The sequence below is a fragment of the Myxocyprinus asiaticus genome, chromosome 18, assembly GCF_019703515.2.
Source record: "Myxocyprinus asiaticus isolate MX2 ecotype Aquarium Trade chromosome 18, UBuf_Myxa_2, whole genome shotgun sequence".
Classification (NCBI taxonomy): Eukaryota; Metazoa; Chordata; class Actinopteri; order Cypriniformes; family Catostomidae; genus Myxocyprinus; species Myxocyprinus asiaticus.
In genome coordinates this window covers 5,484,206-5,510,314 of record NC_059361.1, presented here as the reverse complement: position 1 = coordinate 5,510,314, position 26,109 = coordinate 5,484,206, and the positions used below count along the sequence as shown (strand labels likewise).

The 26,109-nt window shown below is 39.0% G+C and overlaps 2 protein-coding genes across 4 annotated transcripts in view; one reads left to right on the top strand and one right to left on the bottom strand.

Moving 5' to 3' along the window:
• Nucleotides 1-71: 71 nt before the first annotated feature.
• Nucleotides 72-9,255, bottom strand: LOC127456440 (RNA-binding protein NOB1-like). The gene is made up of 10 exons (XM_051724945.1): nucleotides 9,148-9,255; nucleotides 8,522-8,654; nucleotides 8,275-8,408; nucleotides 8,114-8,185; nucleotides 5,782-5,922; nucleotides 3,219-3,359; nucleotides 2,894-3,127; nucleotides 2,676-2,773; nucleotides 639-783; nucleotides 72-530 (listed from the first exon to the last, which is right to left on the bottom strand). Exons 1-10 carry the CDS (start codon nucleotides 9,214-9,216, stop codon nucleotides 273-275), a joined length of 1,425 nt encoding a protein of 474 aa, XP_051580905.1. The 5' UTR covers nucleotides 9,217-9,255; the 3' UTR covers nucleotides 72-272.
• Nucleotides 9,256-9,298: 43 nt separating this feature from the next.
• LOC127456435 (GATOR complex protein WDR59-like) overlaps nucleotides 9,299-26,109 on the top strand; it is a 35,479-nt gene continuing 18,668 nt past the window's right edge. For 2 of the 3 annotated variants that reach the window (XM_051724938.1, XM_051724937.1), the window contains exons 1-17: nucleotides 9,299-9,364; nucleotides 11,408-11,457; nucleotides 11,724-11,859; nucleotides 12,047-12,132; nucleotides 12,524-12,604; nucleotides 12,693-12,730; nucleotides 12,837-12,925; nucleotides 14,148-14,264; nucleotides 14,365-14,442; nucleotides 14,586-14,742; nucleotides 16,452-16,531; nucleotides 16,626-16,758; nucleotides 17,163-17,287; nucleotides 22,166-22,330; nucleotides 22,426-22,521; nucleotides 22,850-22,994; nucleotides 23,102-23,171. In XM_051724938.1, the coding sequence (XP_051580898.1) occupies nucleotides 9,311-9,364; nucleotides 11,408-11,457; nucleotides 11,724-11,859; nucleotides 12,047-12,132; nucleotides 12,524-12,604; nucleotides 12,693-12,730; nucleotides 12,837-12,925; nucleotides 14,148-14,264; nucleotides 14,365-14,442; nucleotides 14,586-14,742; nucleotides 16,452-16,531; nucleotides 16,626-16,758; nucleotides 17,163-17,287; nucleotides 22,166-22,330; nucleotides 22,426-22,521; nucleotides 22,850-22,994; nucleotides 23,102-23,171 (1,700 nt within the window). In that variant the 5' untranslated portion in view covers nucleotides 9,299-9,310. Of the gene's footprint in view, nucleotides 9,365-11,407; nucleotides 11,458-11,723; nucleotides 11,860-12,046; nucleotides 12,133-12,523; nucleotides 12,605-12,692; nucleotides 12,731-12,836; nucleotides 12,926-14,147; nucleotides 14,265-14,364; nucleotides 14,443-14,585; nucleotides 14,743-16,451; nucleotides 16,532-16,625; nucleotides 16,759-17,162; nucleotides 17,288-22,165; nucleotides 22,376-22,425; nucleotides 22,522-22,849; nucleotides 22,995-23,101; nucleotides 23,172-26,109 lie in introns of those variants that run through there. The other variant, XR_007899835.1, reaches the window with a different exon arrangement.

Sequence of the window (26,109 nt, the reverse complement as noted above, 5' to 3'; positions counted from 1 at the left end):
TCAAAAAACAGTTAAGTTGCAAATGGCATCCTGTATTTTCAAAGAATTTCTGAAGTCAATTAGCATGTCAGAGGTATTTATTACCACAAAAAAAATTTAACTTTCCATTTCACAAATTCATCTGGTTTGCAGTTACAATATGAGAAGATTTATTGCATTTAACAGATGCTTAAAGTACTGCAAATCATTTTACTAGAGAATGCAAATAATGTTTGAAACTTCTAGACCAGACAGTTTTTCTCCACAATGATTCTGCATGTAGTTTGGGGACATCAGATTTTTTTGCGTGCTGCATTCGGATTTGTCCGTCGTCTCCCTCCTCCGGTCTGGGTGTCCTTCAGGTGTAAGCTAGCTGACCTGCTGTAGATATCATGTTCTGAGAATGGTGAGCTGCCGGCCAGGTAATCTGGATCAAACACATCGGTCCTCTGATGGGCTTTTTTAGACACTCTCTGCTGGGGGAAACGCTGGTCTTGCACCAGGTGGGGGTTACTGCTGTGTTTTCCTCCTTGTGGCAAAGGTATAGAGTACTGTAGAGGAAGAGAGGAGAGACAGGTGAGAGAATACAAAAAATCATATGTATGATCACACATTGCCAAACATATTCAAGTCATCTCTTGTATCAAAACATTACGCACCCTCTTCCCCTTTGGATTCAGCACTTTCGGGTTTCTGGAAAAATGCATCTGCATGGAACCGTCCTCATTAATGGTGACAGCAACCTTCTTCAAGGTGTCGTTGCCACAATGTGGACAGAATGATTTGTTCATATTTGTTGTTGTCCTGAAATAAAAGGGATAGCAATAATTAATATTTTGGCTTGGAAATGTGAAGTTGGAGTTATTAAGGCCCAGATGGAATCTGCAGACCTTTTTTTTTTTTTTTTTGCCTTTTCTGCACAGATTTTGAGGGAAAATCTGCAGGTTTTAAGACATAGAAAAGATTTTTTAAATGGACCTAGTACTACACTATTACTAGTAGCTAAAAGCAAGAAATAAAAAAATTAAAAAAAAACTACACAATAAAAAAGCATTTGCCAAGACTGTACTTTAGACTGAGTTAGTTTAGATTGAAAAATGGTAACAGAGGTGGAGGACCTAATATGAAAAGGGAGACTTTAGGAATATGAAAAAAACATTTATTTAGAATAATGTGCACCAATGAATTTTCCAGGAACATGTGAAAGGTGAAGCGTGTCATTTCTGCCCCACAAGCGTCACTAGACAGAGTTGGAAAAATTATTGGTTTTCCCAAGCACTCACCCCATCTTCCATTGGTTGGACAAACGCATAGTTAAATCGCACACTTAAACCCACACCATTGGCTGAGCCAATGTTTCTATTAGGGGCAGAGGTGGATATCCTCCTGAGACCCGAGCATGACTGCTGTGTGCATTTTCCATTTTCCTTTTTGATTTGTAACTAGTAGTACCTAATAAACAAGCAAAAAAAAAAAAAATAATAATAATAATAATACTTTCCAGAGCAAGTAATTTTCCTAAAAATGTATGTCCACATATGTGGACAGCGAGATTACGTTGTGAAATTTTAAATAACACTAAGCTATAGAAAGTTCAGGAGTGTTGGTTATTCATGTTTTTGAGACATTACAGCTGATTTTCTTTAAAGCTGAATAAATAATTCTTATTCAAAGTAATGTCCAGCATCATCCAATCACAGCCAACCATGTTAAAATAAAATGATACATGATAAATCCTGAATCTATGTACTGATTATTGTCCCATGTCTGCTAAACATGTTGAGTGATCCAAACATCATCTGCAGCCTGAAACTGAACTTTTGGTAGGATTTTAGGATTGAATGCACTTAGAAAGCTATAGGATGCTCCCTTGCTCCCTATTTAGTGAATGACTTAACCTCCAGTGCACTGTCTGTCTGCACTGTTCTCAGAACAGTTTGAAATGCACATTATTTTCATCCTAACTCCATATAAAGCCTCTGAAAGCCACATTTTACAGCTTTTCGATGAACCCACCGATTCTCAATGTGATAAAAATCCTATATTGACTGCGTATTAAGGAAAAACTTTGCTAAAGTACACATCTGTGTACATTGTCTTTAGCAGCGTGGCGTTTCACGACAAAACGCTTAAAAAAAAAATAAAAAAAGGCACATCGGATGAAACTAGAGACTCTAATCTTTGGACTCAAACAGGTTTCAATGTAAAAACGTAATTAGGTTTCTTAACAGATGTAGTTTTGTTGGCGTTTCACCCAAAGACAAACTCTGCTGTGGTCAGCCCCGTGTTGTTTTGTCACATGACTCCGTACGTCAAAAGTTTAACTCTTTACTGATATTAGAGTCTTTTGAACTGAAATCAATCGGAATAAATTTATTTAAATTATACGTTGCATATAGCGAAGCCAAAATACAACATCCACGCATGTTTACGTGGGGTCGCACAAGGTTAAGAAACTCAACATACATTGATCAGCCACAACATTAAAACCACCTGCCTAATATTGTGTAGGTCCCCCTCGTGCCGCCAAAACAGTGCCAACCTGCATCTCAGAATAGCATTAATACTAGCATTCTAAAATGAAATAGGAATAAGTATGCAAAAATGACACACATCACCTTTAAGAAAGTAAATAGGGTCCATTTTGGTTTCATTCTTAATGGTTAAATGACTTCCTATGTTAACTCATTACTCACTTGAAGCAGGAGTGACAGCGCAGAATGTAACTCCTGGTGTTTTTAATGAGCATTCCATTCACAGACAGCACATGCAGTCCAATTTGAATCAGAACATTCTGCCAGGAAAATAGTAATATGCAAAATAATTGACAAGTTCATCATAGTGTCATCAAGCAATGTAATATATTATTTTAACTTTCTTTCCGATACTTGATGTAATCAATGACCACAAGTACCTGCATGGCAAAATCTGTGGTCACACAGCCCACTTTAACATCTGCTGACGGCCCCTGGATACCAGCATCCATCTGAACTTGCTTGATGTTGCTGGGAGTAATCCAACCCCCACCATCATCATCACTCTGTTCTTTTTCAGGTTTGTCTACATTATTGCCTTCATGATCTTGAGAGTCAGTCACATGACTGTCACTTGACAGATCAACAGGCTGCAGTTTCACAGTGTCTGCTGCCTACAGAGAAAAATAAAAGAAAGAAAAGTTAGCACTACAGTTTACTTTTGCCTAAAGAGATTTTGAGAGCTGTTTTAGATCGTTTCCTCACCAGCAGTTCTAGAAGGTCCATCTCAATGCTGGGCAGATGATTCCTCCAGAACTGAAAGGTGTTGAATTCTGAACCTTCTGGTTCTTGTGGCTCATTTGTGGTAGGTGGTCTCTGGAGAACAGTGCCTGGTTTACCTAAAGACTTTATTGAAATCAAGAGGAGAAAAGCTGAATTCCCTCAATGTTAGCTACAGTTAACGTCAAAAGTTTACATACACTTAGGTTGAAGTCATTAAAACTAATTCTTTAACCACTCCACAGATTTCATATTAGCAAACTATAGTCCTGACAAGTCGTTTAGGACATCTACTTTGTGCATGACATGAGTAATTTTACAGACAGATTGTTTCAATTTTAATTGATTATACCACAATTCCAGTGGGTCAGATGTTTACATACACTAAGTTAACTGTGCCTTTAAGCAGTTTGGAAAATTCCAGAAAATGATGTCAAGCCTTTAGACAATTAGCTTCTGAAAGGAGGTGTAATGAATTGGAGGTGTACCTGTGGATGTATTTTAAGGACTACCTTCAAACTCAGTGCCTCTTTGCCTGACATCATGGGAAAATCTAAACAAATCAGTCAAGACCTCAGAAAAAAAATGGTTAATCCCTGGGAGTAATTTCCAAACCCCTGAAGCTCCACGTTCATCTGTACAAACAACAGTACGCAAGTATAAACAGCACGGGACCACGCAACCATCATACCACTCAGGAAGGAGATGCATTCTGTCTCCTACAGATGAACGTAGTTTGATGTGAAAAGTAAAAATCAATCCCAGAACAACAGCAAAGGACCTTGTGAAGATGCTGCAGGAAACAGGTAGACAAGTATCTATATCCACAGGAAAACGAGTACTATATTGACATAACCTGAAAGGCTGCTCAGCAAGGAAGAAGCCACTGCTGCAAAACCACCATAAAAAGTGCACATGGGGACAAAGATCTTACTTTTTGGAGAAATGTCCTCTGGTCTAATGAAACAAAAATTGAACTGTTTGGCCATAATGACCATCGTTATGTTTGGAAGAAAAAGGGTGAGGCTTGCAAGCCGAAGAACACCATCCCAACCGTGAAACATATGGGGATGGCAGCATCATGTTGTGGGGGTGCTTTGCTGCAGGAGGGACTGGTGCACTTCAAAAAATAGATGGAATCACGAGGAAGGAAAATTATGTGCATATATTGAAGCAACATCTCAAAACATCAGCCAGGAAGTTAAAGCTCGGTCGCAAAGGGGGCCTAGGTAGCTCAGTGGTAAAGACGCTGACTACCACCCCTGGAGTTCGCTAGTTCGAATCCCAGGGCATGCTGAGTGACTCCAGCCAGGTCTCCTAAGCAACCAAATTGGCCCGGTTGCTAGGGAGGGTAGAGTCACATGGGGTAACCTCCTCGTGGTCGCTATAATGTGGTTCGTTCTCGGTGGGGCACGTGGTGAGTTGAGCGTGGTTGCCGCTGTGGATGGTGTGAAGCCTCCACAGGTGCTATGTCTCCGTGGCAACACGCTCAACAAGCCATGTGATAAGATGCGTGGGTTGACAGTCTCCCCCCCAAAAAAATAAATAAATAAATAAAATAAAAGCTCGGTCTCAAATGGGTCTTCCAATTGGACAATGACCCCAAGCATACCTCCAAAGTTGTGGTAAAATGGCTTAAGGACAACAAAGTCAAGGTATTGGAGTGGCCATCACAAAGCCCTGACCTCAATCCAATAGATAATTTGTGGGTAGAACTGAAAAAGCATGTGCGAGCAAAGAGGTATACAAACCTGACTCAGTTACACCAGTTCTGTCCAAAATGGGCCAAAATTATTGTGAGAAGCTTGTAGATGGCAACCCAAAAAGTTTGACCCAAGTTAAGCATTTTTAAGGCAATGCTACCAAATACTAGTAAAGTGTATGTAACTACTGACCCACTGGAAATGTGATGAAAGAAATAAAAGCTGAAATAATTCATTCTCTCTACCATTATTCTGACATTTCACATTCTTAAAATAAAGTAGTGATCCTAACTGACCTAAGACAGAGAATGTTTTCTATTATTAAATATCAGGAATTGTGAGTTTAAATGTATTTGGCTAAAGTGTATGTAAACTTCTGACTTCAACTGTATATCTGCATATTCATTATGAAGTAGTAGTGCTCAAACAATATAATATTTCAACAGCCAATCCAGATGCCAATGTTTAGAGAGCAGGATGGCAGTTGGCCAATATAAACATGATCTATTAGGGCTACGCAATTGCCATAAAATCGCGACATGAGCATGTGCAATTTTCTTTTATTATTTTTTTGGAAACAAATCAGAATTTTGTTTTGTTTAATTCTGCATTCTGATTGGTGCACATATTTTGAGCATGACGAGATTTCCCCAATCAGAATGCAGTGCACAAAAAGGTACCATTGGGAGAACAGAGCAGAATTTGGCATGATGAATAAAGAAAAACAAAAAGGCACAAAGACATAAACAATGATATCTATAATTTATGCAAAGACATTTTTTCCCTCTTGAACTTTTACTTTTGCCTAAAGAGATTTTGAGAGCTGTTTTAGATCGTTTCCTCACCAGCAGTTCCAGAAGGTCCATCTCAATGCTGGGCAGCGGATTCCTCCAGTACTGAAAGGTGTTGAATTCTGAACCTTCTGGTTCTTGTGGCTCATTTGTGGTAGGTGGACTCTGAAGAACAGTGCCTGGTTTACCTAAAGACTTTATTGAAATCAAGAGGAGAAAGCTGAAATGAATAAACTCCCTCAATGTTAGCTATATCTGCATATTCAATGATATCATCTATAATTTGTGCAAAGACATTTTTTCATCTCTTGAATGCATTTTTTAATTAAAAATGAGTGAATAAGCAAAACATTTGCCAAAATCGCAATTTAATTAGCAATCACAATATTTACAATATTGCGATATGATTTTTTTTGTACATAATGCACAGCCCTAACATCCATTACAGGTCGACCGATAGTGGATTTTGCCGAGACCGATAACTAAGGTGGTGGATAAGGCTTAATTGGCAGATAGTTTTTAAAATTAATTCATAGAATGTTATTTTTTTTTTTTTACATTTTTACTATGAACAGGCCCGAAACACACAAGGGACTCTAAATTAAGCTTTTTATAGCCCATATATTAACCAGATGAAGGGTTAATGAGGAATAAGGTTTATTATTCAAAAGATATGAAGCTGAAGACAAGATTCATTGCATGCTCTCGCTTCAATTTAGAACACTTGATTATCTAATCAAAATATGCACTGAAGTGAGGATATAAAAATGGATGAATAATGTTGTCAATGACGAAAGATTTAGATACAGCAAATCCCCACGAGGTGTCAGGGAATGTTTTTATCTCACCTATATTGCTGCTTTTATATTGCAGAACCAAGCCATTTAAACTGCAGAATTCCACAGAGGAATGTGGAGGAATAATAAATAAATAATCAGTACCGATAGTTGCCGATAACTGATTGTTCCAAAAAGCAACTGTTGGCACTGATTACCCAGTAAAACCGATATATTGGTCTACCTCTAATATCCTAAAACAGGTGTGTGTGTATGTATATATATATATATATATATATATATATATACACACACACACACACACACACACACACACACACACACACACACACACACACTGATGAGCCAAAACATTATGAACACCATGCCTAATAGGCTGTTGGTCCTCTGAGTGCCGCCAAAACAGCGCTGACCCGCTGAGGCATGGACTGGATCCCTGAAGGTCCTATGGTATCTGACCCCAACACATTAGCAGCAGATCCTTCAAGTCCAGTAAGTTTCAAGGTGGAGCCGCCCTGTATCCGTACTTGTTGATCCAGCACATCCCACAGATGCTCAATTGGATTGAGATCTGGGGAATTTGAAGGCCAGGGCAACACCTTGAACTTTTCATCCTGTTCCTCAAACCATTCCAAAACAATGTGTGCAGTGTGGCAGGGCGCATTATCCTTCTGGAGAAGGCCACTGCCATCAGGGAATACCATGGGGTGTACCTGGTCTGCAATGATGTTTAGGTAGGTGGAACGTGTCAAATTGACGTCCACATGAATGGCCGGACCCAGGGTTTCCCAGCAGAACATTGCCCAGAGCATCACACTCCCTCCACTGGCTTGTCGTCTTCCCACAGTGCATCCTGGTGCCATTACTTCCCCAGGTAAACGGCTCTCACGTACACAGCTGTCCACGTGATGTATAAGAAAACGGGACTCATCAGACCAGGCGACCTTCTTCCACTGCTCCAAGGTCCAGTTTGATGCTCGCGTGCCCATTGTAGGTGCTTTTGACGGTGGACAGAGGTCATCATGGGCACTCTGACCGGTCTGCAGCTATTCAGCCCCAAACGCAGCAAGGTGCGATGTACTGTGTGTTGTGACACATTCCTCCCGTGACCATCAATAATATTTTCTGTGCCACAGTAGACCTTCTGTCAGTTCGGACCAGAGGGGATAGTCTTCGTTGCCCTCGCGCATCGATGAGCCTTGGATGCCTAACACCCTGTCGCTGGTTTGTGGTTTGTCCCTCCTCGGACCACTGTTGGTAGGCACTCACCACTGCTGACTGTGAGCAGCCCACAAGCCTTGCCGTTTCAGAGATGATCTCATCCAGTCGTCTGGCCATAACAATCTGGCCCTTGTCAAAGTCGCTCAGGTTTTTACTCCTGCCCATTTCTCCTGCATTCAACACGTTTACTATGTGAACTGATTGTTCACTTACTATCTAATCGGCCTTGTTAGGAGATGATCAACGTTATTCAATTCATCTGTGAGTGGCCATAATATTTTGGCTCATCAGTGTACATGTATACACTGTATATATACACAGAGGTATCTTGACATCATTCAAATATAGTTTGGAAGCTGATGTCTTACTTTTGATGGAAAATGGAAACCAGCAATACCAACAGGAGCCTCTGGGTGTCTTTTTGTGCTGCATATCTGAACCTGGAATTCAAACAGATAGCCATGTCTGCATACAGAGAACAAATGCATGTTTTAATCATGCTCCATCTGAATTACTTGAACATTAATACCTTTTTCTCTGGTTCTTTCTTCAAATGGTCAGTTCCCACATTCATAGTTTCCAGCTGATAAGTCAGAGCTAACACCTTGATGTCCGTTGCTGATAGACTGGGGTAGTCTCCTGTCTTTTTAGCAAATTCTGTAACTGTAGGTTAAAGTACAAAAAAGGTAAGACACACAAAGCATCACCCATAATATATCAACCGGATTCAAATCAGACATGTTAGATTCGTTAGTAGTAGTTTTAGTTGCTATTACCAAGCCGTATGAACTCGGGGAAAGGTTCTTTGAAATTGAGTGTGTATGGGAGAAAAGCCAAGCTCTTTTTAGTTTGTTTATCCCGGATTTCGTTAACAACATCTTTCAAGGTGTAGATGTTCTTTCCAATTTCCTAAAATAAGATAAAACACACACACATGAAATAACCAAAAGATGCATGTTTTTCAGTGTGTAATAATTATACAGTAAATAGTACATGGGATATTTCTGTACTTTTAAAAATTCCATTTGTCACACCATTTAAGTGAGAAAAGAACACAAAAAAGTTCAAGAACATCTCATGTTATTTAATGTCATGGACACTGGAATGTAATTACATTTAGATGAATAAAGGTACAGTGATGGTATTAGATGGTAATACCAAGATGTTTACGTTGTCGTCCAAGGTACATGTCAGATAATAACAAACATGGTATTACCATCGTACTAAGTCTAAAAATAATCAAGAACACTGCCAGCATACAGTAAAAAAAAAAAATCTATCACTACCCTACGCAGTTACAGCATATGTCCCAGTTTAGTCATTGATCTATTAAAACTCACATTAATTGACAGCTATTTCAATTTAAATACATACGCCGTCAATGTCATCCACAGTAACTCACATGCAATGGAGCCTTTTTGAGAAAAGCGCCAGCATCTGCCACAACATGCTCCACCATAGTAGCTACCATCTTCACCGTGGTGGAACGAAGCAGCCAATCAGCGTCGTAGAAGCGCCGCGCCGTAAGCATGACGTCATTTGTTGACGTTCTGGACGGGGGAAAGATGGCTGCGCGCTGGAGCAGTGAGAATGTGGTGGTAGAGTTTCGGGATGCGCAGGTATACAGTCACTGCCACAGAATGCATGCAATAAATGCCTTAAAAAGTTTAGATTTTGACAAGCATCCGGCTAGTAAACATGCGCAATTGTCAAATGCGTCAATACTGAGCAGCTGCTACAGCAACTTTGACTTAATTGACTTGCTTTGTTTATTAACACCCTTACAAAAACTTAACTTGGTTTGCTACAGTTATTACAGTTATTTTTATTACAATAAAATTGTGGTAAATTAGCAGTAGCCTTCAGTGTCATGACTGAAGATTCTGAAAGTTTCTTGCACTGTTTAAAGCCCCCCCCCCCACACACACACTAATGTATCATAGTTATTACAGTAGTAACAATAACTATAGTAACTGGGGTGACTTTTACAGAAACTATGCTTACCATGGTATATTTTTGTAAGGGTGTAGTTTGCAATAGTAGTTAATAATCCCTATTTACACCTGCCTGTGTTTTTAAAGAAAACCTGTAATTCATGATTTGTATTTAATAATGTTCAGATTTTGCTCTTATGGACAGAAATTGGTACTTTTATTCACCAAAGTGGCATTCAACTGATCACAATGTATAGTCAGGACATTGATAATGTGAAAAATTACTATTACAATTTGAAACAAATGTTCAGAACTTCAAAGAGTTCTCATCAAAAAATCCTCCATGTGCAGCAATGACAGCTTTGTAGATCCTTGGCATTCTAGCTGTCAGTTTGTCCAGATACTCAGGTGACATTTCACCCCACACTTCCTGTAGCACTTGCCATAGATGTGACTGTCTTGTCGGGCACTTCTCACGCACCTTACAGTCGAGCTGATCCCACAAAAGCTCAATGGGGTTAAGATCCATAACACTCTTTTCCAATTATCTGTTGTCCAATGTCTGTGTTTCTTTGCCCACTCTAACCTTTTCTTTTTGTTTTTCTGTTTCAAAAGTGGCTTTTTCTTTGCAATTCTTCCCATAAGGCCTGCACCCCTGAGTCTTCTCTTTACAGTTGTACATGAAACTGGTGTTGAGCGGGTAGAATTCAATGAAGCTGTCAGCTGAGGACATGTGAGGCATCTATTTCTCAAACTAGAGACTCTGATGTACTTATCCTCTTGTTTAGTTGTACATCTGGCCTTCCACATCTCTTTCTGTCCTTGTTAGAGCCAGTTGTCCGTTTTTGGCAATTTCAAGCATTGTATAGCCTCCATTCCTCAAAACAATGATTGACTGATGAGTTTCTAGAGAAAACTGTTTCTTTTTTTTGCCATTTTTGACCTAATATTGACCTTAAGACATGCCAGTCTATTGCATACTGTGGCAACTCAAAAACAAACACAAAGAAAATGTTAAGCTTCATTTAACGAACCAAATAGCTTTCAACTGTGTTTGATATAATGGCAAGTGATTTTCTAGTACCAAATTAGCAATTTAGTATGATTACTCAAGGATAAGGTGTTGGAGTGATGGCTGCTGTCTAGATTTGATCAAAAATGGCTTTTTTCAAATAGTGATGGTGCTGTTTTTTACATCAGTAATGTCCTGACTATACTTTGTGATCAGTTGAATGCCACTTTGGTGAATTAAAGTACCAATTTCCTTCTGAAACAGCAAAATCTGTACATTATTCCAAACTTTTGGCTGCCAGTGTATATTTGTTTAGAATATGTTGTACAGCAATCTAATACACAGACAAATAGATGTATGGAGTTTGTGGACAATCATTCCCATAAAGCGACCCCAAAAGCATTTGGAAACACTTAAAAATGTGCGAATGTCATTGCAATGTATTAAACCAAATTACATTTATATTAAAGCAAAACAGCAAAAGCACACATCAAAGCAGATAAATTAGGTTTATTAGGTTTTGAATTATTAAACAATATACTGTTGAAAATTACAATAAAAAATATTGTGATCATTTCTGGTTGTCAAATGTTAGTGGAACATGTCCATAGTTAATAACAGTGGCAATAACAATGCATTACAATCAATGGAGGAGGGGGAAAAGGAGACATTTTTGTGAGATTTCTTGTCTTATGGCAACCTTTTGTCTTTTTTAGGCAACTGCCATGTCAGTGGACTGCCTCGGCCAGCACGCTGTTCTCTCAGGGTGTGTACAGCTTTAACCAGCATCATACCAGCAGGCGAAAATTCCTTCACATCTGCAGCATTCTGCACACACCCTTATTTTAATCATTTGCAGTTGTAGCATAGCTTTTTGGCCCCCTTTTGCATCTCTGATTTAAATGTTGCTGGTAGTTTGTTATTAAACTTTCTTATATAATATCTCAACACTTTATTGCACAAAAAAGGTTAAAATGTCTTTTTGCATGCAGCATTGTGCCACACTCATTTACATGTAAATATTTTGGACAGGAGGCGATTCTTATATGTCGTAAATCTGGAGACGCCGTCCGAAGCTCCACGGAAAATCAGCCGCCAAAGCAAATGGGATGTTGGAACAGTGCAGTGGAATCCACACAAAACGGAGGCCCATTTATTTGCTGCATCTGTACGTAAAGAAGATATGATCTCAAATCAGTGATTCATGAACTTTATTGTTTCATATGTATGTTTCGTAATGTGTCGTGAAGTTGACTCATCACTAATATTTTTTTACAGCCTAATTTTTTGGAGAATCGTGAGTTTTCATGAACAGTTTTGTGTATAAGTTTGAAGTTTTTCTCATCTTTGCACAGAGTAACCAGCGTGTCGACCTGTACGTTTGGCGTAATGGATCTGGTGAACCAAACAATTCTCTGCAAGGACACACGCGTGTTATAAGGTAATACAGATATACAAAGTTTAAGCTACTTCTGAGCTACCATAACCTTAACATTGACAGAAATGCTTACAAAATGCATACAAGTTCAGAACTTGACCTAAAAATGTAAATATAATGCAATAAATGTTAGTATGTATTTTTAATTTATTTTATTACATTTGTTATGTATTTTTTTCTAAATTACTGTGTGCTAATTTATTTGTAATTTATTTAAAAAAATGTTTTTTTACTGTGTATTAATTTATGTAATTTATTTTTCTTGTTTTCTTTTTCTTTTTTTGTATAGTAAGTGTGAAAGCATTTTAGGTCTTTCTGTTGCAGTGCTGGTTAAAAGTGTTTATAGTGGTTTGATTTCTAAAAATCAAACCCTGGTGGTTTACTCACATTTTAGTGACTTGGACTGGTCCTGGTTTGAACCGGAGTTTCTTGTCACCAGTTCTGTGGACACATACATCTACATATGGGACACGAGGTAATAGTTGAAAAAGAGTAAATACTAGAGTTGAGAATGGAGTTTGTGGAACGTCGCATATTTAACTTTTATCTCTGTGAATCTCTAGGGACACTCGGAAACCGACTGTGGCGCTGTCTGCCGTAGGTGAGTTTAAAGACTGCGTGAGTTCTTGATCAGTTTATTTAACTGTCTGTCCTTTTTTTTTTTTTTAAGAACTTTTCTTTTTCTCACCTTTTGCTCCATGTATCAGCCGGAGCCTCTCAGGTAAAGTGGAACAGAAGAAATCACTATTGTTTAGCCTCCAGTCATGATGGTGATGTCAGAATCTGGGACAAGAGGGTGAGTATGTCATTCTCTGTTTTGTTACATCAATGTTATTGGTATTGATTATATCATTATCAGTCTGTCTGTTTGTGTGTCTGTTAGGACTGGGTAAAAATATAGTTTTTACGATGCATCACGATCTTCGTTTGAACGATCTCAATATTGATTTTTAAATTTCGAGATCAATCTTTTACTGTATGCAGAAACCCGCTACAACAATAAGATGAAATCACTCGCATTTGTGACCAAATTTCGTGCTATGCAACTAGAATATCTGTGATTAGCCACTGGCTGGTACATGTTCAGATTTTACTCACCAGTGACTGTGTAAGTTCAGTACATATATCCTTTTGCTCCAAGTTTGGTTTGACTCATTCTGTCTGTGTCCAAAGACGAGATCCATGCAATCCATTTGTCATTGAATAATGTCTCTTTTAATACCCTTTCTGTGTTTTGAAGTCAGTTGTTGATCAAAAACAACAAAAAAGAAACATTTAATTCTAATCACGAATAGCACGGATGAGATAAAGTCATTCGAGTCATCTCTCGTTAATATACGCTCATTTACAGATGCTCTTTACAGAACTGACGGTTTTCTTAAAGAGACAGTACCGGTTTTAGCAAGTGTTCAACAAATTAATATAAATACTTGTAAATAATTCAAACTATGCATGTAAACAATAAAAATGTAACAAAATATAATATTTGCAATATAATATTATATGTATTGATGTAATACGTGGATTTGTTCATTTTTAAAAAGCTAAAATGTGACCAAAATGATGAAAATCTGATAAAATATAATTAGTAAAATTCATATTTTCATAATGTATCTAGTTAGTAGGTCCCCTGTATAATTTATAGCATAAGCTGGGAGAGAATTTCTTTCATATGTAAGCATAAGGGACATTATAATTGAAATATACCCATATGAATCGATATCGAATCGATTCGAGAGCTTTTGAATCGGAATCGAATCAGATCAGGAAATCTGGATCAATACCCAGCTTAGTATCTGTCTAGTCTTAGTATCTAATATAATGTGTTATATCTATTATATTTCATCTAGTCATGTTGCACTATTTAGCTCCGCCCACCGTGAAATTTCATTGGTCCAAAATCCTGCCCCACGTAGCTGGTTATTAAACATCAATCACGATTGACTGTGAGAACAGAAAATTGGAATGCGTACATCTGTTGCAATATATTGTTTTTGATTGATTGTACTGTGTTTCAGAAACCCAACACTGCAGTGGAGTATGTAGCAGCCCACCTTTCAAAAATCCATGGACTGGACTGGCACCCTGATAATGAGTACGTCCTGGCCACTTCCAGTCAGGACAACTCTGTCCGGGTAATTATATTTTATGAATATTGCTCGTTTCGCTCCGATTCTATCATTTTTACCACAGTCTAACATATTCTGTGTCTGTTTTTATTTACTCTCCAAAAAGTTCTGGGACTACAGACAACCTCGGAAATACCTTGATATCTTGTCCTGTCAGGTGCCCGTATGGAAGGCCAGATATACGGTACGGCTCTTTTGTGATAGTAATGGCTTAATGGCTTGAAGAGTATTGAGTAATGATTTAGTTTTACATGCAACATTGAAATGCAACTTGGAATTTAAACATGAATTTTCATGTTTGTAATCATCTTCCTCCCCTGAGAATAGCCCTTCTCTAACGGGCTGGTAACAGTAATGGTTCCTCAGCTACGGCGAGAGAACAGTCTCCTCCTGTGGAGCACGCTGGAACTCAACAGCCCCGTTCATGCCTTTGTGGGTCATGATGATGTCGTGCTTGAGTTTCAGTGGAGGCCACAGAAAGAAGGTGAGAGTTTACAGCAGATTGTGAGAGAAACGATGGTAATAATTTTTGTTTCACACTAAAATATGTTGCACTATGGAAGCAGAACGGACCTGCAAATACCCATTCATGTTGACTTCACTGTTGTGGTGCCATGGTACAGTGATGGTACCAGATGGTACTTTGACATATACCATGTTACTGAATGATTACTATAGTCATGTATCATTGTGTTTACATGGTCCTCTAATGCACTTCAAAGAAATCCATAGTAGTACCATGGCATGGGATATGTCCCAAAAAGACTGGTAGTACCTTGTTCTTTTTTGTTACTTCACATGCAGCTATGTTAGTTTATACTAAGGCTGTCAAATTAAAATTTGAAATTCGAATGGTCGTCGAATTTATGACAGAAATGCAAATTGTTTGGATGTGTGCCATGCACTGATGAGGACTTCAGACCAATCGCATTCTTGAGCTAAAAAAAACTAGATGCAGCACAACAAATACAGTTTAATAGAACGCAGGTGTCTTGAGATGCATTTTTAAAGGTCAAAGTACTTTTTAACTGGACACGGCACACTGGAAACCTTAATAAGTTGATTCTACTCAATTGATTGAGTAAACTTGTTCCCTCAATTGAATTGAGTAATAGCGTCCCCAAAACTTGTGTAATTGAGTTCACCTAACTTGGTGTTCATATAGAATAATCTTTTTTTTTTCTCCCAATTTGGAATGCCCAATTCCCACTACTTAGTAGGTCCTCATGGTGGCACGGTTACTCATTTCAATCCGGGTGGTGGAGTACAAGTTTCAGTTGCCTCCGCTTCTGAGACCATCAATCCGCGCATCTTATCATGTGGCTCGCTGTGCATGACACCGTGGAGACTCACAGCATGTGGAGGCTCATGCTACCCTTCGCGATTCACGCACAACTTACCACGCGCCCCACTGAGAGTGAGAACCACTAATCATGACCACGAGGAGGTTACCCCATGTCACTGTACCCTCCTTAGCATCCGGGCCAATTTGGTTGCTTAGGAGACCTGGCTGGAGTCACTCAGCACACCCTGGATTCGAACTCGCGACTCCAGGGGTGATAGTCAGCGTCAATACTCGCTGAGCTACCCAGGCCCCCTCGTATAGAAAAATCTTAAGTCTATTGATTTTTAAGAACAATACGTTCAAGGAACTTCGCAAGTTCGAATCCAGGGTGTGCTAAGTGACTCCAGTTAGGCTTCCTAAGCAACCAATCGGCCCGGTTGCTAGGGTGGGTAGAGTCACATTGGGTTGACCTCCTCGTGGTCGCTATAATGTGGCTCATGCTCTCGGTGGGGCGCATGGTGAGTTGTGCGTGCATGCCGCGGAGAATAGTGTGAACCTCCACACGCGCTAGGTCTCCGCGGTAACGCGCTCAACAAGCCACGTGATAAGATGCGTGGATTGACAGTCTCAGACGCGGAGGCAACTGAGATTCGTCCTCCACCACCCGGATTGAGGTGAGTCACTACGCCACCACGAGGACTTAGAGCACATTGGGAATTGGGCATGCCAAAATTGGGGAGAAATGGGGAGGGAAAAAAAAATATCCTGACTTGAAAATTAGAATTAATTTGAATTTTTGTAATACTTAAGGGAAAAATTATAATTTAGTTTTTCAGCCCTGTTGACAGTAAGCTCAAATCAATTTGGCATCAGTCCAGTATGAAAACTGAGTATCAGTGTCATTGTAGGTTCCAAAGACTATCAGCTGGTCACATTGTCCAGAGACCAAACCCTCAGGATATGGAGAGTGGATCCGCAACTCCAAAAGGTGAAGCCCATGATATATGAAATGAAAGAACTGTTTCCCTTCACTACAGCTGGTAAGTGTAAGTTTGAGACTTATCGATTCATGTGTTCTGCAGCTGTGCTGTGCGAATGACATCGTGGAGGAGTTGATGGAGGGCTTGACTCTCACGACAGAGACGGAGAAGACGCTGCGCTCGCAAGACACCGAGCCTCCTCTCGGTCCTGGACCCACAGCGGAGAACTCGCAGGGTAAAAGCTGGATGGCTCTCTCAGAGTCAGCATGTTTAATGCTAGAGGTGTAAATATTTGCTCCGACAACAATTTGGGTGCATCATGAAATCTGAAAAAGCATCACAATTTGGTTCGATTCATAATTCTTCTTGAAAATATACTGAAGACCGTCTTGAATTTCGAGGGACAGTCAATTGGATAGCACCAGTATATTGGGGATCTGAAAACGCAAGGAAAATAGGCCAAGGATTGTATTTTGCAAATTAGTATGCATAATACATTATTATTCTACAATAATATCGTAGTAATTCTAATTGAGTATTAAATTCCTTATTCAATGCATCAATGCTTTTTTACTGCATGCTTATGGTGGATGTTGCAGATCCTAGTTTTAAATAATGTAATTCAGTGCCTGTTCACAGATCAGCTTGAAGGCCCACAGTCTGGCCTGATGTCCGGTGGTAAGAATGATGTCCTGGGTTTACCTCAGACTCTACAGCAGGAGTTTTCTCTTGTCAACCTGCAGATTCGTAATGTCAACGTGGAGGTCAGTCGCTGCTGGTGTTTGATGAAAACCTCATGACTGTTTAATCTGAGTAACTTTCTACAATTTTTAATATTATAGATTTTTTTAATATTGCACAGAATTCCAAAACATAGGATGAAATATTTGCCATAAGTTACATTTGAAAAGTTGAAACAGAAGATGGAAACTCGAGCTGACCTTTTATAAAGGAATGACCTTATATATAAAGGAATATTCTGGGTTCTAAGCAAATAAAGCTCAATATACAGCATTTGTGGCATAATGTTGATTACCTCCAAAATAATTATATATATATATATATATACAGTACTGTGCAGTAAGTAAGTTTTAGGCACTTGTGAAAAATGTTGCATAGTGAGGATGTCTTCAAAAATAATGCCATAAATAGTTTTCATTTATCAATTAACATCATACAAAGTCCAGTAAACATAAAAAAGCTAAATCAATATTCGGTGTGACCACCTTTGCCTTTAAAACAGCACCAATTCTCCTAGGTACACCTGGATACAGTTTTTCTTGGTTGTTGGCAGATAGGATGTTCAAAGCTTCTTGGAGAATTCTCCACAGTTCTTCTATCTATTTCAGCTGTCTCAACCACTTCTGTCTCTTCATGTAATCTCAGACTGACTCAATGTTCAGTGGGGGGCACTGTGGGGGCCATGACATCTGTTGCAGGGCTCCCTGTTCTTCTATTCTAATCTTTTCTATTTGCAAAAGAAATGTTTGGGAGTCTAACATTTATATTTCCCATTGACGCACTAAAGCTGAAGATATAAATAACCATCTTAAGACAAATGTTTTTGTGAAACATCTTAAGTGCCTAAAACTTTTGCACAGTACGTTATAAATAATAATAATAATAATAATAATAAAAACAAGCAAAAATCCATACATTAAAATACACACTGTTTTAAAAGTATAGCCACAAGACATAAACAATATATGTGTTAACAGGATTTGTAGTGCGACAAAATCATGGTTTACTGGCATTATGTCGTCTTGACAGTGAAGTTGTAACATTGGATTTAACTTTACACAGAAAAGGTTAGTAAGTGATTTTATCCCACTAAAATCATGTTTATATGTATAATGTTTACATCTTATGGATATACTTTTTAAATGTAATGTTTATGGACTGGCTCCATTCACTTCCATTATAAGTGCCAAATCGCAGTTTTTTGCTTAGTTGAAGTTGAAATTATTTTTGTGGTAATCAACATTACACCTCAAACCCAGAACATTCCTTTAAGTTACAAAAATGTACTTGACTTGGACTGTAAATTAGAGATTTGTGAACAACAAAAGTCCATGTCTGTAAGAAGTATTTTCAATGAATACACAACACAGTTTTGATAAAAGTGTTTCTCTATTGCACTCTCTGTCACTCAATTTTCACATGAGTATTTGTGGTTATTTTCTCATGTACTGCAAAGCAGCACTTCAACATGATGGCAACAGCTATTTTAACCTTTGTGTTGTGTTTGTTTTGTACTAACACATTTTGTGGTCCTGGTCAAAAATGACCAGCCCACTAAGATTGTTCATAAATCTCTCATATTGCATATATTATATTATCCCAAGATATTGCATTGTCTTTTTATCAACTTCTTTTTTTATTTTTTAAATTATGACTTTTGTTCTTCTTTTTTGATTTTATTGATATAAGGATTCATTGAACTGAGCTCATACTGGGCTAGTGGGGAGCACTCCCTGCAGAAAGAAATAAAAATAATAATGATGTAATAAATGAATAACCACTTGCTTGATCTGAACATAATAGGTGTCATTTTAAAGCTTTGGACTTTACAATGCATACAGGTGCATCTCAATAAATTAGAATGTCGTGGAAAAGTTCATTTATTTCAGTAATTCAACTCAAATTGTGAAACTCGTGTATTAAATAAATTCAATGCACACAGACTGAAGTAGTTTAAGTCTTTGGTTCTTTTAATTGTGATGATTTTGGCTCACATTTAACAAAAACCCACCAATTCACTATCTCAAAAAATTAGAATATGGTGACATGCCAATCAGCTAATCAACTCAAAACACCTGCAAAGGTTTCCTGAGCCTTCAAAATGGTCTCTTAGTTTGGTTCACTAGGCTACACAATCATGGGGAAGACTGCTGATCTGACAGTTGTCCAGAAGACAATCATTGACACCCTTCACAAGGAGGGTAAGCCACAAACATTCATTGCCAAAGAAGCTGGCTGTTCACAGAGTGCTGTATCCAAGCATGTTAACAGAAAGTTGAGTGGAAGGAAAAAGTGTGGAAGAAAAAGATGCACAACCAGCCGAGAGAACCGCAGCCTTATGAGGATTGTCAAGCAAAATCGATTTAAGAATTTGGGTGAACTTCACAAGGAATGGACTGAGGCTGGGGTCAAGGCATCAAGAGCCACCACACACAGACGTGTCAAGGAATTTGGCTACAGTTGTCATATTCCTCTTGTTAAGCCACTCCTGAACCACAGACAACGTCAGAGGCGTCTTACCTGGGCTAAGGAGAAGAAGAACTGGACTGTTGCCCAGTGGTCCAAAGTCCTCTTTTCAGATGAGAGCAAGTTTTGTATTTCATTTGGAAACCAAGGTCCTAGAGTCTGGAGGAAGGGTGGAGAAGCTCATAGCCCAAGTTGCTTGAAGTCCAGTGTTAAGTTTCCACAGTCTGTGATGATTTGGGGTGCAATGTCATCTGCTGGTGTTGGTCCATTGTGTTTTTTGAAAACCAAAGTCACTGCACCCGTTTACCAAGAAATTTTGGGACACTTCATGCTTCCTTCTGCTGACCAGCTTTTTAAAGATGCTGATTTCATTTTCCAGCAGGATTTGGCACCTGCCCACACTGCCAAAATCACCAAAAGTTGGTTAAATGACCATGGTGTTGGTGTGCTTGACTGGCCAGCAAACTCACCAGACCTGAACCCCATAGAGAATCTATGGGGTATTGTCAAGAGGAAAATGAGAAACAAGAGACCAAAAAATGCAGATGAGCTGAAGGCCACTGTCAAAGAAACCTGGGCTTCCATACCACCTCAGCAGTGCCACAAACTGATCACCTCCATGCCACGCCGAATTGAGGCAGTAATTAAAGCAAAAGGAGCCCCTACCAAGTATTGAGTACATATACAGTAAATGAACATACTTTCCAGAAGGCCAACAATTCACTAAAAATGTTTTTTTTTTATTGGTCTTATGATGTATTCTAATTTTTTGAGATAGTGAATTGGTGGGTTTTTGTTAAATGTGAGCCAAAATCATCACAATTAAAAGAACCAAAGACTTAAACTACTTCAGTCTGTGTGCATTGAATTTATTTAATACATGAGTTTCACAATTTGAGTTGAATTACTGAAACAAATGAACTTTTCCACGACATTCTAATTTATTGAGATGCACCTGTATAGCTGATATCTACCAATTCTTATATAATGCTTTTTAATTTACTCACAAATTAGAACTGTTTTTGTCTTATTGTCATCAAAACAATTATAGTTGGTAAGTTCATAAAATTATTAGATAGCCATGTATTATATATTGTTGGAAAGGTCTCAATTTCTTGAATGCAATAAGCAAATTTGTTTCACTCAGAGGCCAAACTGCAGTGAGTTTAAGTGTATGAAATTCCCACAGACACACATAAATATAATAAACAGGACTGTCTTTTTGTCATGTTTTTCCTTACACAATATAATATAATATAGACAATGACATATCATAACTTACAGCAGACTATCCCGATTCAAACGAGCCCAAACACAACATAATATGATATGTAGATCTTGAAATATTCCTCAAAGATTGTACATGGAAAGACAATGCACAAAAGGGTGCTCAACACATGTTGTGTGACTCTGTGTGTGCAAACACACATCCACATATGTGTTCATCTAAAGAATTGGAATGCTCCTGAACACTTAATATTTCTGTATTTTGTAGTCTAATCCATACATTTCCAGTGTCCGGTCAGTTTTGACCGGAACACAGTATAAAGGTTACTGGGGGCCTGTGTAGCTCAGTGGTAAAGACGCTGGCTACCACCCATGCAGTTCGCTAGTTCGAATCCCAGGGCCTGCTGAGTGACTCCAGCCATGTCCCCTAAGCAACCAAATTGGCCCGGTTGCTAGGGAGGTTAGAGTCACATGGGGTAACCTCCTCCTGATCGCTATAATGTGGTTTGTTCTCGGTGGGGCGTGTGGTGAGTTGAGCGTGGTTGCCACGGTGGATGGCGTGAAGCCTCCACACGTGCTATGTCTCCATGGCAACACGCTCAACAAGCCACGTAATAAGATGCACGGGTTGACGGTCTCAGACGCGGAGGCAACTGGGATTCGTCCTCCACCACCCGGACTGAGGCGAATCACTACTCGACCACGAGGACTTAAAAGCACATTGGGAATTGGGCATTCCAAATTGGGAGAAAAAAACAAAACAATATATATATATATATATATATATATATATATATATATATATATATATATAAGGGTTATTGTCCTTTAATTCAGGTAAAACCTCGTGTACTTTACAGAAGTATAACTTAAAAAACAAGGAAATCCCTAGAAATAATACATTTTAAAAACAATATTAAATTAATTGCAACAGTATAAAACTAACCTGCAGCAAATAGAAAACTGTTACTAAAAGGGATTTGAGAAACATAGCTGGACATCAGAGACTTGTGAACATGTCTGATATGTTACCTCGTATTGCACTCAAAATTGTGTAAGTCTGGGAATCACTATGTGCAAGATGTAACTGGATCATCCCCCAAAAACAGTAAGTTGGTTTTGCAAGGTTTGTACTAGTGATTTTTGTGTTAATAGATCCTTAAGCTACCAGCATCCATACTAAGAATGCAATGTCATTGCTCTTGTAGATGGATGCCGTTAACCGCAGCTGCTTTGTGTCAGCCGACTGCAGAGCTAACCATGTCCGTCTTGTTGTGAAGTTTCCTGCCCAGTACCCCAACAATGCTGCTCCATCTTTCCAGTTTGTTCCTCCGACAAACATCTCGTCTTCTATGAAGACCAAGATACAGAAGGTCGAAACTATAACATGTTGACGACTTGACATTTTGGCCAATGTTGTGAGTAATACCATGTTCAAACAGTATTTTGTTGGTCGACTCTTTTGAAGATCTTGACTGATACATCCCTTCAGAAGGTGAAGAGAAACCAAAACTGCTTAGAGCCATGTGTCAGACAGCTGGTGTCTTGCTTAGTGTCAGATATGGTAAGTGATATTTAATCTTGTGACCTTCAAAGCTCCCCAACCTTATGTATTAAACTTTTCTGCATAACTGCACTGTTTGTGCTTAAACTTAGAAAAGTAACCCTAACCCTAACAACCACATAGCAACATGTTAAAAACCCCTCCAAACACATTAAGTGCATAGCAATGCCCTGGCAACCACCCGCAACATCACATTGTGGCGGTGAGTTTTGCATGGGCAAGCACTTCTCACATATCCTTCTGAAAATTTTGCCAGTTGTTCTAATTACCACCACCATGATCATTTTTAATGATCCTCACTGTTTGTCCTCTCCTATTGGATGACTAGGAGGTTGGTTCAAACCCCTACATACTGAACAACCCAGTGACTCCTGCGCTTCCTGCTTTTCCTCGAGTAACCAACACCTATGGCTCATACCAGGACGCCAACATCCCCTTCCCCCGCACCTCAGGGGCACGCTTCTGTGGGACAGGTGGGCTAGGACAACACGTCATAACCTTCTATTCCTTACCATGTACTATATCCATTAATGTTGATGGGTCTGTTCTTTAATTGTTTGTTCACTAATTTGTCGTTTAGGTTCCTTGGTTTATTTCACACGGCCCATGACTATGCATCGTACACTCCCACAGACTGAACCTACTCCAAGGTGAACTCTCCCATCTGCCTTTTAAAGAGGTCATATCATACACAATTGTGTTGATGCATTTTTACTAAACCCTAACCCCATCCCTTAAACCTAACCCTGACCCCATACCCTAACTCAACCACAAACTCTAACCCTACCCCAACCCTTACCCTAATCCCTAACTCTAATCTAAACCCTAATCCTACCCCTAAACCTACCCATACCTCAACCTCAGAAGCAGCAAGTGTGAATCTTGTGGGAATTTTTCAGAATAACATGTAGTTACACAAAATGTACATTGTATTGTATGTATTTTAATGTTAGAACATATGTATGTATGTAATTTCTGCTACATTGTTTTCAAAACAGCTTTCTGAACACGCCCCTTCACTTGCAATTGTTCAAACAATCAGATAGTCCCACCTCCAACTCATGCCATTGGTTGAGTAATGTTGTTGGGGCGTGTCTAAGCGGGTCGCTCAAAATAAATCCAGGAATTTTTATAGCGCAACAGAGACACAGTGTTTACAGTTTTTGCAAAAATTAACCTATGAATGGCTTACTTGTCTCTGCATATTAAGCTGGGATAGAAGAAACAATTTTGGCACTGAAAAAGTTACAGACTAGAGTTGGGGTACTCGAGTTCGAGTCACAAGTCCAATTTTAATGGACTTGGACTTGTCACGGACTCGGACGCATTTTTACTCAGACTTGACTCGGACTTGAGCCTTTCGGACTTGGGACACATTAGTCCGGCCAAGTCCATGGTATTTGTGATGCAGTGAAAAACAAACAAACAAAAAAAATAATGTAACATAGGGTGACCATACGTCCTCTTTTCCCCAGACATATCCTCTTTTTCAGACCTGAAAAAAGCATCCGGCCAGGATTTAAAAATTGTCTCTAAATGTCCAGGATTTGTCTTTGTCTTCATATTGATGTGCTCTCTAAAGTTAGCACTATACACATTCTGTGTATTTGATACTGCGCATCAGTTTTCACGCGTATATGTCCTTACGTGTGATTATTCTGGCTGAGAGCAGCAGCGCGCACTCTTTCAAAGTACTTTTTTAACTCTCTCGCCCGTGCGCCCGTGCTGTATGTGTTTGTGGGAAAGAGATCGCCATTTACCAGACGTGCTCTGCCGCTCTCATCCAGAAATATAAATAATGTAAGTACACTATAAAAAGTACGTTCCCCAACTCTGCAAATTATTAAATAGAACACGTTTTATCTCACGCTTACTACGCAAAGTCATTTCTAACTGAAAATGTTGACTATATCGAGACAAACTCAAATTTACTACATATCAGGGACATTTAAACTAATATGACGGATGAAATAGACCATGATGGAAATTGTACAACTCAGTCCGTCACATATTTGTAGTGCAACCTGTTACCTGTAAAGCTGGCACTTGTGTTTCAATGGCAAAAAAGTCAGAAAATACAATGAAGAACAAAAGTGAGGGGAGAAGTCTCTATTCACCTATTATCCATACTAAATATAATGTGAAAAGAAACGTCAGACCAAGGTGAGTTTGTCAAAAATTTTATCTTGACTTTAGGGAAGTAGGTTACACCTGGACACAGCATGAGAACTGAAAAGTGTGAAGTGTAATACTGTAGTATATAAATATTTTTTTAATGGTATCTGATCATTTCTGTTTTTATTTTTTATGTTGTTGTATTTATTTTTATGGACATTATTAAATGTTTTAATATTACCATTAATTAAATGTATTAAACACATTAAATGTATTTAATTAATTACATGAAATGTATTTCACCCATAATTTTAGATAAAACGAAACTAACTTGGCCTGTTATGGACTTGGTCTTGAGTCCGACTCGGCCACTTTTTGACTCGGACTCGATTTTTTAAAGACTCGGACTTTGGGGGCCTGGGTAGCTCAGTGGTAAAAACGCTGGCCACCACCCCTGGAGTTCACTAGTTCGAATCCCAGGGTGTGCTGAGTGACTCCAGCCAGGTCTCCTAAGCAACCAAATTTGGCCGGTTGCTAGGGAGGAGTCACATGGGGTAACCTCCTCGTGATCGCTATAATGTGTTTTGTTCTCGGTGGGGCGCGTGGTGAGTTGAGCGTGGTTGCCGTGGTGAATGGCGTGAAGCCTCCAAACGCTATGTCTCTGTGGCAGCGCGCTCAAGCCATGTGATAAGATGTGTGGGTTGACAATCTCAGACGCGGAGGCAACTGGGATTCGTCCTCCGCCACCCAGACTGAGGCGAATCACTACGCGACCACGAGGACTTAAAAGCACATTGGGAATTGGGCATTCCAAATTGGGAGAAAAAGGAAAAAAAAACTCGGACTTTACTCGGACTCGACTAAGGTGGACTCGAACCCACACTATTACATAATTCAGCTTTATAGATACATTATATAAAGTGGGACCATTTAGTTTTTTTGCTGCACATTTTAAACGTTCCCTTCACTTGTGAAATGAGTAATAGCACTTCTGCTAGTTTTTACTGCCTCATCCTCAGTCTCATCGATCCTACTTTCTCCATACTACGTCACCGTAACAGCGCAAGTTTCTGAAAACCCAAAAGGTGTCACTGATTTCTAAATGTGGGTATTCAAGTGTTTAAATGTATTCATCGGCCTGATGTCAGAACATTGTGGACGTTCAGAACAAGTCGCTTTTGCATTTTAGTTTCAATAAATGCATTTTATTTTCACTAGGGAGGAAGTTTTGTTTTGAAAATGACAGTATGTTTTCATAGAACATCAAGCTTTTTTATGTCAAAAGGAAAATTTTATTCCTCATGATATGACCACTTTAAACATGTTTATAAACTCAGCAAAAAAATGAAACGTCCTCTCACTTTCAACTGCTTTTAATTTCAGCAAACTTAACGTGTAAATATTTGTATGAACATAAAAAGATTCAACAACTAAGACATAAACTGAACAAATTTCACAGACATGTGACTAACA